This window comes from Mercenaria mercenaria, chromosome 19 (assembly GCF_021730395.1).
Source record: "Mercenaria mercenaria strain notata chromosome 19, MADL_Memer_1, whole genome shotgun sequence".
Lineage (NCBI taxonomy): Eukaryota > Metazoa > Mollusca > Bivalvia > Venerida > Veneridae > Mercenaria > Mercenaria mercenaria.
In genome coordinates this window covers 23,607,539-23,620,856 of record NC_069379.1, presented here as the reverse complement: position 1 = coordinate 23,620,856, position 13,318 = coordinate 23,607,539, and the positions used below count along the sequence as shown (strand labels likewise).

General features: G+C 38.0%; 1 protein-coding gene across 1 annotated transcript in view; it reads left to right on the top strand.

Annotated features, from left to right (window-relative positions):
- LOC123542208 (NADPH oxidase 5-like) overlaps positions 1 to 13,318 on the top strand; it is a 115,941-nt gene that overhangs the window by 84,473 nt on the left and 18,150 nt on the right. Inside the window, exons 8-11 of the mRNA XM_045327915.2 lie at positions 683 to 866; positions 1,173 to 1,377; positions 2,747 to 2,919; positions 3,250 to 3,441. Of these exons, the coding sequence (XP_045183850.2) occupies positions 683 to 866; positions 1,173 to 1,377; positions 2,747 to 2,919; positions 3,250 to 3,441 (754 nt within the window). The remainder of the gene's footprint in view (positions 1 to 682; positions 867 to 1,172; positions 1,378 to 2,746; positions 2,920 to 3,249; positions 3,442 to 13,318) is intronic.

Below are 13,318 nucleotides of genomic sequence, written 5' to 3'. Positions count from 1 at the left end.
TGGCTTACTTACTCAGACATACAGAAGAACTATAAACAAATTTTCTAGTATTGTTAGGCTCACTTGCTGAGACCTATAGAAGAACTAGTAAAACCTTTCTGTTGTTCTGCGGTTCTCTTACTGAGACCTCTAGGGCAACTAAGAATAAACTTTCTGTTGTACTCTGGCTGATTTACTGAGACCTGTAGCATAGGGAAGACCCGTCACTAATGTTGCTAGAACGTGTGGGTCAACCCTTTTGCCTAATATATGTACAAATGACGTAGTAATCTGTTTATATATGTATATATTGGCAATAAAATATATTTAAACTAGACCTGTAGAAGAACTAGGAACAAACTTGCTATTGTTCCATGGCTCACTTAATAGGACCTATAGAATAACTAAGAACAAACATTCTATTGCTCTGTGGCTCAGTTGCTGATAAAAATAGAACAACTGGAAACAAGTTTTCTATTGCACTGTTGTTCACCTCCTGAGACATGCAGAGGAACTAGGAACAAACTCTCTATTGCAGAGCGGCTCACTTGTTGAGACCTATAGAGTAACTAAGAACAAACTTTCTATTGCAGAGCGGCTCACTTGTTGAGACCTATAGAGTATCTAAGAACAAACTTTCTATTGTTTTGCGATTGACTGCCTGAAAACATTAGAATTTTAGAAAAGAAACTTTCTCTTGCAGTGCGGCTCATTTGCTGAAACCTATAGAACAAGAGTCTGGCGAGTCTTTCTGTCGGTATTTGACAAAGAATTACTTGATGAATAATTACCGTAAAGTGGGATACATCTTTATTTACTGGGCTCTCAACATTGCGTTATTTGCTATAGCGATGTGGCAGTACAGAGAATCAAACACATGGATAATGGTATACTTCCTTGATATTTCATATCTTTAATATGTTTCTTTGAAATATGTAAGTAAATATAAATACATGTACTTAAACCTAAAGAATGTGACGTAAACAGTCAACTTACCTGGTGTCATTATGACGCGCGCCACTGCTTTCCAAGTTTCTATTCCCTATGGCACCTATAGGTTTCATCTTGCCTATATCATTTTTATCAACTCTATGTAAATAGTAGAAATAACAGTTTAAAAGTTTCGGTATGCTTCAAAAGAATCCATGAGTAAATGTCGTTAAACGTTGCACTTCATATCTGTTTTGTTTCAGGTAGCTAGAGGTGGAGGTCTTTGTTTGAATTTCAACTGCATGTGGGTGCTAGTACTTATGTTACGGAACTGTTTGACGTACATTCGAACGACATTTCTGTCTCACGTTTTGCCTTTAGACCAGCATATAATGTTCCACAAAATGACAGCCATTGCAATAGTCATCTTTGCAATATTACACACGTTAGCACATATAGCTAATGCAGGTAAAATACTTCGCGTTGACACATTTAGCAGACTTCACGTTAGCTTGTATAGCTAATGTAGATAATTCTTCACGTTAGCACATTCGGCTAATGCAGTTAAACTACTTCACGCACATTGGCATATATAGGTAATGCAGGTAAACTACTTCACGTTAACACATTTTGCTAGTGCAGGTAAATTACTTTACGTTGGCATGTATAATAATGTCGGTAAACGACTTCCCGTTAATATATATAGCTAATGTCGGTAAACGACTTCACGTTAACATTGCTAATGTGGTTTAAGGACTTTATGTTAACGAATATAGCTTAGGCGGGTAAAGAACTTCACGTTGGCGTATATAGCTTATATCGGTAAACGACTTCAAATTTACACATGTTGCTAGCTAAACTATAAAAGCAGCAAGTGTGGGTAAATTATAAACTATATAAACTTATATAGCTAATATCTGATTTATAGGGCCAAAGTCATTTGTCAAAGACATCCGTGTTTCAAGAAAGCCTAGTTATTGAGCACATCTTACCTTTATAGATGTTTTGAGTCGGATGCTTTATTCAAACGAAAGTACAGAACTTTTCTGTACACCTATCTATTATCTGTCTTCTCTATGACTCTCCTTTTGGGTAGACTGTAGTAACCTGATCACAAAACAAGTTTAGGAGAGTTTGTAAGCGTTTTTGGGTGTCAAAATTTCGAACGTGCCCTCAGAATGTAGTTGTTTCGAACATGCCCTCAGCCTGTAGTTGTTTCGAACATGCCCTCAGCCTGTAGTTGTTCCGAGTTGAAAAGGGATACACAGGCAGAACAGTGGATTAAAAATAAAGTTCATTTTAATTATTAATTGTGAAACTGATGTTTCTTATATTTTATTGACATGCTTTATTAAAACAGATCAATTATTTCTTATTCAGACGACAAAAGCGCGTAAACAAATTTCATTATAAGTATGCAAAGTTAGGAAAACACATTTCAATAAATATAGATAAATGCCTTCAGAAAATAAAAACAGGCGCAACCATACTAGTATTCAGTTTAAAATAAGCCTAGAAATCTAACAGACTTATTTAACATTTTTCAGTCAAGATATCATGACGGCACGACACGACATTGTGACGTCATGTTGCAATTTACGTGATGTTGTAACATAATTATGTATAACTGAAATACATGAAATCAAAGGAAAATGTGTTTGTTTCTATATGTAAGATCAAAATTTTTTCACTCGTGAACACTATATCTATTACATTTTCACCCGTGGCTGCGCCAGTCAAGAAAATATTGCATCTAGTGTTCACTCGGCGAAATATAGATCTATCTTAGATTGAAACAACAAATACAATCTGTGCTCTCTATATTCTTGTATTGTAGCTATCGTTGCAAACGTGAATGTAATGGAGATGTGGGAAGTGTTGTTTACAGTAAAGGCAGGTGTAGGCTTTGTTGGTGGAAGCGCTTTTATTACTGGTTGGTTGTTGGATGTTGTCCTCATTGTCATCGTTATCTGTTCTTTACCATTCATCCGGCGCGGAGGCCATTTTCAGGTAAATTATATATCATCCGGCGCGGAGGCCATTTTCAGGTAAATTATATAACATCCGGCATGAAGGATATTTTCAGGTAAATTATATAACATCCGGCATGAAGGATATTTTCAGGTACATCATTTGCAATTCACCCGTTGTGCAAATCATTTTTGTCATTTACCATTCATCAGGCGTGAAAGACATTTTATGTAAAATATTCAAACGATTCAGTTCCTCGCGAATGTCATTTTCATGCTGTTGTTTCTATACTGGAATGTCAATATTTCATCAACAGAATTATGAGTAAGATACTATATAAATGACTACAAATGATATTGTATCTTCCAGGTATTCTACTGGACACACCTCCTGTATGTCCCATTTTGGATTCTTGTTATTCTACATGGTCCTCAGTTTTGGAAGTGGTTCGTCGGTCCTGGGACAATATTTCTCTTGGAAAAAATATCAAGGTCTAAGGCTTTTAGGTTAGCTAGACATGGAGAGACGTACATCAAAGAAGTAAATCTTCTCCCGTCCAGGGTAATGTCACTTTCTTATGCTATCCTGTATGTCCACTCTAAATGCAGTGTACTCTAGTTTTTATCATATATATATATATAGAGGAGTTCAACATATTTTTAAAAGGTATATTTCTCAATACAAAATGGATATTGATAAAACATTCCCTATTTCTAACTTAACCGAAATGAAATATGTCGACAGGCTAAACAAATCACATAGAGAGAATGGCAGTGTTTGTGATATGCAGGCTCCATAACCTCAGATCCCCTGTCTAAATTCCAGTTTGTTTAGTTCTGTTCATTGTCTTCACGTTTAATGCAAACCTATTATTTTATCTGCGGACCGTACGCCGTTTTTCATGGAATCATTGAAGGTTCCGCCCCATGTGGTTCTGGGACGATCTGTGTATGAAAAGAATTGGAACCACTGCCTTACCCTTGCATGATCGTAAGAGGCGACTAATAGGGTCTTAACACTTGGTTTTGCTGTAACTCAGTGATTCCAGCAGGTATACAAATTTTGATTCCATACCTCATGTTTTCATTTCGATGTAAATGAGATGTGAAACCAAAATTTGCAGTCCTGTTTGGCGCCGTATAACCTATACTGTGTTGGTGCGCCGTAAAACCCAAATAAATAAATAAATTGAAGGTTCCATGTGAACCGCCGTATGAAGACATCTGCGGATGTCTCAGAATTATTTTCTGGTACTTATATTATGTGCAAATGTGGAATTAGGTTAGTAGGCGTGGACGGTAACTTGCACTTCCACTACTGTCCACGAACAGGCTCAAACAAATCAAGTCTGCAACATTTTCGTTTATGATGTGTTGAGCGACCTGTGATTTTCCACCTTTTCAATTTTATATCGGGCATGCCACTGGCCTACTTTGCTTCTTTGCCATTGTGTTTTATATCATGACAGGTCGATAGTGATTCTCCAGCATGGTGTTTTATATGCTAGTAATGACAGGTCGATTGTGATTCTCTAGCATGTCGATTGTGATTCTCTAGCATGGTGTTTTATATGCTAGTAATGACAAGTCGATTGTGATTCTCCAGCATGGTGTTTTATATGCTAGTAATGACAAGTCGATTGTGATTCTCCAGCATGGTGTTTTATATGCTAGTAATGACAGGTCGATTGTGATTCTCCAGCATGGTGTTTTATATGCTAGTAATGACAAGTCGATTGTGATTCTCCAGCATGGTGTTTTATATGCTAGTAATGACAAGTCGATTGTGATTCTCTAGCATGGTGTTTTATATGCTAGTAATGACAAGTCGATTGTGATAGGTCGATTGTGATTCTCCAGCATGGTGTTTTATATGCTAGTAATGACAGGTCGATTCCAGCATGGTGTTTTATATGCTAGTAATGACAGTCGATTGTGATTCTCTCCAGCATGTGTTGTGTTTTTATGCTAGTAATGACAGGTCGATTGTGATCTCCAGCATGGTGTTTTATATGCTAGTAATGCAGTCGATTGTGATTCTCCAGCATGGTTTTTATATGCTAGTAATGACAGTCGATGTGATTCTCCAGCATGGTGTTTTATATGCTAGTAATGACAGTCGATTGTGATTCTCCGCATGGTGTTTTATATGCTAGTAATGACATCGATGATGTCGGTGATGTTGTGATTTGATTCTCCAGCATGGTGTTTTATATGCTAGTAATGACAGGTCGATTGTGATTCTCCAGCATGGTGTTTTATATGCTAGTAATGACAGGTCGATTGTGATTCTCCAGCATGGTGTTTTATATGCTAGTAATGACAGGTCGATTGTGATTCTCCAGCATGGTGTTTTATATGCTAGTAATGACAAGTCGATTGTGATTCTCCAGCATGGTGTTTTATATGCTAGTAATGACAGGTCGATTGTGATTCTCCAGCATGGTGTTTTATATGCTAGTAATGACAGGTCGATTGTGATTCTCCAGCATGGTGTTTTATATGCTAGTAATGACAGGTCGATTGTGATTCTCCAGCATGGTGTTTTATATGCTAGTAATGACAGGTCGATTGTGATTCTCCAGCATGGTGTTTTATATGCTAGTAATGACAGGTCGATTGTGATTCTCCAGCATGGTGTTTTATATGCTAGTAATGACAGGTCGATTGTGATTCTCCAGCATGGTGTTTTATATGCTAGTAATGACAGGTCGATTGTGATTCTCCAGCATGGTGTTTTATATGCTAGTAATGACAGGTCGATTGTGATTCTCCAGCATGGTGTTTTATATGCTAGTAATGACAGTCGATTGTGATTCTCCAGCATGGTGTTTTATATGCTAGTAATGACAGGTCGATTGTGATTCTCTAGCATGGTGTTTTATATACTAGTAATGACAGGTCGATTGTGATTCTCCAGCATGGTGTTTTATATGAAAACTGGTCGATAGTGATTCTCCGGCGTGGTTTTCTATATCACAACAGGTCGATTGTTAACTCCGGCGTGGTTTTCTATATCACTACTGGTCGATCGTGATTCTCCGGCGTGGTGTTGTATATCACGACTGGTCGATCGTGATTCTCCGGCGTGGTGTTGTATATCACGACTGGTCGATCGTGATTCTCTGGCGTGGTGTTTTATATCACGACTGGTCGATCGTGATTCTCCGGCGTGGTGTTTTATATCACGACTGGTTGATTTCGATTCTCCGGCATGGTGTTTTATATCACGACTGGTCCATTGTGACTTTCCGGCATGGTTTTCTATATCACGACTGGTTGATTTCGATTCTCCGGCATGGTGTTTTATATCACGACTGGTCCATTGTGACTTTCCGGCATGGTTTTCTATATCACGACTGGTTGATTTCGATTCTCCGGTATGGTGTTTTATATCACGACTGGTCCATTGTGACTTTCCGGCATGGTTTTCTATATCACGACTGGTTGATTTCGATTCTCCGGCATGGTGTTTTATATCACGACGTGTCAGTTGTGACTTTCCAGCATGTTAGTGTTTTATATACTGCCTGGCATGGTGTTTTATATCACGATTGGTTTATTGTGATTCTCTAGCATGGTGTTTTATATCAGGACTGGTCGATTGTGATTCTCCGGCATGGTGCTTTATATCACAACTGGTCGATTGTGACTTTCCGGCAGTGATCTTTTGAATAAAATCATTGTCGTTCTGATGTGTATCATTGTATAACTCGAGCTGTGTCCTCGTGTTGTAATTCATTCATATCTAGAAACTCAAACGACAAATCACTTTTTGGATATATATTTTTTTCTTAAACCTTTTGAAATTTTGACGAATTGTAGGAAACGTAACGACGTTTTTGCGGAGAAAACATTAACTACTTTCCGTAATTTATATCGTTACTGGTAAATTTTGGTTCTCTACAATGGTGTTTTATATTGTGATTGGCCGAGTTTGGTTCTCTGCTTTAGTGTTTTATATCGTGATTGGCAGAGTTTGGTTCTCTGCAGTGGTACGTGTATTATATCGTATTTGGCAGAGTTTTGTTCTCTGTTATGGCGTTTTATATTGTGATTGGCAGAGTTTGGTTTTCTAGAGTGGTGTTTTATATGGTGATTGGCAGATTTTGTTCCCTGCTATGGTGTTTTATATCGTAATTGGCAGAGTTTGGTTCTCTACTATGGTGTTTTATGTCGTGGTTGGCCAAGTTTGGTTCTCTACAGTGTTGTCTTATATCGTGATTGGCCATGTTTGGTTCTCTACAGTGGTGTTTCATATCTTGATTGGCCGAGTTTGGTTCTCTACAGTGGTGTTTCATATCTTGATTGGCCGAGTTTGGTTCTCTACAGTGGTGTTTTATATCGAGATTGGCCGAGTTTGGTTCTGTACAATAGTGTTTTATATCGTGATTGGCAGATTTTGGTTCTCTGCTAGGGTGCTTTATATCGTGATTGGCAGAGTTTGGTTCTCTACAGTGGTATTTTATATCGTAATTGGCAGAGTTTGGTTCTCTACAGTGGTGTTTTATATCGTTAATGGTACAGTTTAGTTCTCTACTATGGTGTTTTATATCGTGATTGGCAGCGTTTGGTCCTCTACACAAGGTTTTTCTTTAATTTGACTGGGTCATCTAGGTCATCTGGGATTAAAAACTAGGTCACTAGGTCAAATCAAGGAAAAACCTTGGGTATGCGATAGAAGCTGTATATTTCGATTGATCTTGGCATGGTGTTTTATATCACGACTGGTCCATTGTGACTTTCCGGCATGGTTTTCTATATCACGACTGGTTGATTTCGATTCTCCGGCATGGTGTTGCATATCACGACTGGTTCATTGTGACTTTCCGGCATGGTTTTTCTATATCACGACTGGTCAGCTGTGACTTTCCAGCATGTTAGTGTTTTATGTACTGCTTGGCATGGTGTTTTATATCACGATTGGTTTATTGTGATTCTCTAGCATGGTGTTTTATATCAGGACTGGTCGATTGTGATTCTCCGGCATGGTGCTTTATATCACAACTGGTCGATTGTGACTTTCCGGCAGTGATCTTTTGAATAAAATCATTGTCGTTCTGATGTGTATCATTGTATAACTCGAGCTGTGTCCTCGTGTTGTAATTCATTCATATCTAGAAACTCAAATGACAAATCACTTTTTGGATATATATTTTTTTCTTAAACCTTTTGAAATTTTGACGAATTGTAGGAAACGTAACGACGTTTTTGCGGAGAAAACATTAACTACTTTCCGTAATTTGTATCGTTACTGGTAAATTTTGGTTCTCTACAATGGTGTTTTATATTGTGATTGGCCGAGTTTGGTTCTCTACTATGGTGTTTTATATCGTGATTGGCAGAGTTTGGTTCTATGCAGTGGTACGTGTATTATATCGTATTTGGCAGAGTTTTGTTCTCTGTTATGGTGTTTCATATTGTGATTGGCAGAGTTTGGTTTTCTAGAGTGGTGTTTCATATGGTGATTGGCAGATTTTGTTCCCTGCTATGGTGTTTTATATCGTAATTGGCAGAGTTTGGTTCTCTACTATGGTGTTTTATGTCGTGGTTGGCCAAGTTTGGTTCTCTACAGTGTTGTCTTATATCGTAATTGGCCATGTTTGGTTCTCTACAGTGGTGTTTCATATCTTGATTGGCCGAGTTTGGTTCTCTACAGTGGTGTTTTATATCGAGATTGGCCGAGTTTGGGTCTGTACAGTGGTGTTTTATATCGTGATTGGCAGATTTTGGTTCTCTGCTAGGGTGCTTTATATCGTGATTGGCAGAGTTTGGTTCTCTACAGTGTTGTTTTATATCGTGATTGGCAGAGGTTTTTTTCTCTGCAACGGTGTTTTATATCGTAATTGTCAGAGTTTGGTTCTCTCCTGTGGTGTTTTATATTGTGATTGGCCGTGTTTGGTTCTCTACAGTGGTGTTTTATATCGTGATTGGCAAAGTTTTGTTCTCTGCTGTGGTGATTTATATCGTGATTGGCAGAGTTTGGTTCTCTACAGTGGTGTTTTATAGCGTGATTGACCAAGTTTGGTTCTCTACAGTGTTGTTTTATATCGTGATTGGCAGAGTTTGGTTCTCTACAGTTTGGTTTTATTTCGTGATTGGCAGAGTTTTTTTCTCTGCAACGGTGTTTTATATCGTGATTGGCAGAGTTTGGTTCTCTCCTGTGGTGTTTTATATTGTGATTGGCCGTGTTTACTTCTCTACAGTGGTGTTTTATATCGTGATTGGCAGAGTTTGGTTCTCTACAGTTGTGTTTTATATCGTGATTGGCAGAGCTTGGTTCTCTACTGTGACTTTTTATATCGTGATTGGCAGAGTTTGGTCCTCTACAGTGGTGTTTTATATCGTAATTGTCAGAGTTTGGTTCTCTACTATGGTGTTTTATATCATGATTGGCAGAGTTTGGATCTCTATAGTGGTGTTTTATATCGTGATGGGCAGAGTTTGGTTCTCTACAGTGGTTTTTTATATCGTGATTGGCAGAGTTTGGTTCTCTACAGTGGTATTTTATATCGTAATTGGCAGAGTTTGGTTCTCTACAGTGGTGTTTTATATCGTTAATGGTACAGTTTAGTTCTCTACTATGGTGTTTTATATCGTGATTGGCAGCGTTTGGTCCTCTACACAAGGTTTTTCTTTAATTTGACCGGGTGACCTAGTTTTTGATCCTTGATGACCCATATTTAACTCAACCTTGAGAAAAATCCTTGTGTATGCAATAAAGGCTGTATTTTTCAACTGATCTTCATGAATTTTGGTCAGAATAATAACCTCGATGAAATCTAGGCCAAGTGTGAAAATAGGTCATCTGGGATTAAAAACTAGGTCACTAGGTCAAATCAAGGAAAAACCTTGGGTATGCGATAGAAGCTGTATTTTTCGATTGATCTTCATGAATTTTTGTCAGAATGGTTGCCTTGATAAAATTTAGATCAAGTTTGAATATGGGTAATCTGGAGTCAAAAACTAGGTCAATAGGTCAAATCAAAGAAAAACCTTATGTTTGAAGTAGGGGCTGCATTTTAAACCGGATCTTCATGAAATTTGATCAGAATATTTGTTTTGATGAAATCAATGTTGAGTTTGAATATGGGTCATCAAGGATCAAAAACTAGGTCACCCGGTCAAATTAAAGAAAAACCTTGTGTAGGCAATAGGGGCTGCATTTTACACTGGATTTTCATAAAATTATGTCAGAATGATTGCCTTGATGAAATCTGGGCCAAGTTCAAATATGGGTCATCTGGGAAACATGTTTACACTGTTATGATGTGTTTCTCAGGTGAGCGACCTAGGGCCATCTTGGCCCTCTTGTTATTATCAGCTGTGATGTTTTGTATCGTGACTGGCCGATTTTTATCATCAGCTATGATGTTTCATATCGTGACTGGTCCATTTTTATCATCACCTATGATGTTTTATATCGTGACTGGTCCATTTTTATCTACCTCTGTGGCTTTAATCATTTTTGGCCGATATCTATTATCTACAAGCGTAGTACTAATAACTATAATGTTTCTAAACGTTACTAGACATTTGATATTGTGACTGGCAGGTTTTAATTATCTACCATGGTGTTTTTTTTCTAATGTCTGTAATGGTTGTATGCATCAATATGAGTTTTATCGCTTAAATGTTTGATAATAATGAAGTTAACAAAAACCTTACTAATTAGATCATATTCTATGAAATGCTTTAAAGATGTTCGTATAACATAGTTATATTGTTTGTATGACTGCACATTAAGTTGTTCCTTTGGTTATTGACCTGCCAGTGTTTGTATGACTGTACACTAAGTTGTTCTTTTCAGGTAACACATCTGGTTATTGACCGGCCAGTGTTTATATGGCTATACATTAAGTTGTTTCTTTCAGGAAACACATTTGGTTACTGACCGGCCAGTGTTTGTATGACTGTACATTAAGTTGTTCCTTTCAGGTAACACATTTGGTTATTGACCGGCCAGTGTTTGTATGACTGTACACTAACTTGTTCCTTTCAGGTAACACATTTGATTATTGACCGACCAGGTGTTTGTATGACTGTACACTAAGTTGTTCCTTTCAGGTAACACATCTGGTTATTGACCGGCCAGTGTTTGTATGACTGTACACTAAGTTGTTCTTTTCAGGTAACACATCTGGTTATTGAACGGCCAGTGTTTATATGGCTATACATTAAGTTGTTTCTTTCAGGAAACACATTTGGTTACTGACCGGCCAGTGTTTGTATGACTGTACATTAAGTTGTTCCTTTCAGGTAACACATTTGGTTATTGACCGGCCAGTGTTTGTATGACTGTACACTAACTTGTTCCTTTCAGGTAACACATTTGGTTATTGACCTGCCAGTGTTTGTATGACTGTACACTAAGGTGTTCTTTTCAGGTAACACATCTGGTTATTGACCGGCCAGTGTTTAAATGGCTATACATTAAGTTGTTTCTTTCAGGAAACACATTTGGTTACTGACCGGCCAGTGTTTGTATGACTGTACATTAAGTTGTTCCTTTCAGGTAACACATTTGGTTATTGACCGGCCAGTGTTTGTATGACTGTACACTAACTTTTTCTTTTCAGGTAACACATTTGGTTATTGACCGGCTGTGTTTGTATGACTGTACACTAAGTTGTTCCTTTCAGGTAACACATCTGGTTATTGACCGGCCAGTGTTTGTATGACTGTACACTAAGTTGTTTCTTTCAGGAAACACATCTGGTTACTGACCGGCCAGTGTTTGTATGACTGTACACTAAGTTGTTTTTTTCAGGAAACACATTTGGTTACTGACCGGCCAGTGTTTGTATGACTGTACACTAAGTTGTTCCTTTCAGGTAACACATTTGTTTATTGACCGGCCAATGTTTGTATGACTGTACACTCAGTTGTTCCTTTCAGGTAACACATTTGTTTATTGACCGGCCAGTGTGTGTATGACTGTACACTAAGTTGTTCCTTTCAGGTAACACATCTGGTTATTGACCGGCCAGTGTTTGTATGGCTGTACATTAATTAAGTTGTTCCTTTCAGGTAACACATTTGTTTATTGACCGGCCAGTGTTTGTATGACTGTACACTAAGTTGTTCCTTTCAGGTAACACATTTGTTTATTGACCGACCAGGTGTTTGTATGACTGTACACTAAGTTTTTCCTTTCAGGTAACACTTCTGGGTATTGACCGACCAGTGTTTGTATGACTGTACACTAAATTGTTCCTTTCAGGTAACACATTTGTTTATTGACCGGCCAGTGTTTGTATGACTGTAAACGAAGTTTTTCCTTTCATGTAACACATTTGGTTATTGACCGGCCAGTATTTGTATGACTGTACATTAAGTTGTTCCTTTCAGGTAACACATTTGGTTATTGACCGGCCAGGTGTTTGTATGACTGTACACTAAGTTGTTCCTTTCAGGTAACACATCTGGTTATTGACCGGCCATTGTTTGTATGACTGTACATTAAGTTGTTCCTTTCAGGTAACACATTTGGTTATTGACCGGCCAGTGTTTGTATGGCTATACATTAAGTTGTTCTTTTCAGGTAACACATCTAGTTATTGACCGGCCAGTGTTTGTATGACTGTACATTAAGTTGTTCCTTTCAGGTAACACATTTGGTTATTGACCGGCCAGTGTTTGTATGACTGTTCACTAAGTTGTTCCTTTCAGGTAACACATTTGGTTATTGACCGGCCAGTGTTTGTATGACTGTACACTAAGTTGTTCCTTTCAGGTAACACATTTGGTTATTGACCGGCCAGTGTTTGTATGACTGTACACTAAGTTGTTCCTTTCAGGTAACACATTTGGTTATTGACCGGCCAGTGTTTGTATGACTGTACACTAAGTTGTTCCTTTCAGGTAACACATTTGGTTATTGACCGGCCAGGTGTTTGTATGACTGTACATTAAGTTTTTTCCTTTCAGGTAACACATTTGGTTATTGACCGGCCAGTGTTTGTATGACTGTACACTAAGTTGTTCCTTTCAGGTAACACATTTGTTTATTGACTGGCCAGTGTTTGTATGACTGTACACTAAGTTGTTCCTTTCAGGTAACACATTTGTTTATTGACCGGCCAGTATTTGTATGACTGTACACTAAGTTGTTCCTTTCAGATAACACATTTGTTTATTGACCGGCCAGGTGTTTGTATGACTGTACACGAAGATTTTCCTTTCAGGTAACACATCTGGTTATTGACCGGCCAGTGTTTGTATGACTGTACACTAAGTTGTTCCTTTCAGGTAACACATTTGTTTATTGACCGGCCAATGTTTGCATGACTGTAAACGAAGTTTTTCCGTTCAGGTACACATCTGGTTATTGACCGGTCAGTGTTTGTATGACTGTAAAGGAAGTTTTTCTTTTCAGGTAACACATTTGGTTATTGACCGGCCAGTGTTTGTATGACTGTACACTAAGTTGTTCTTTT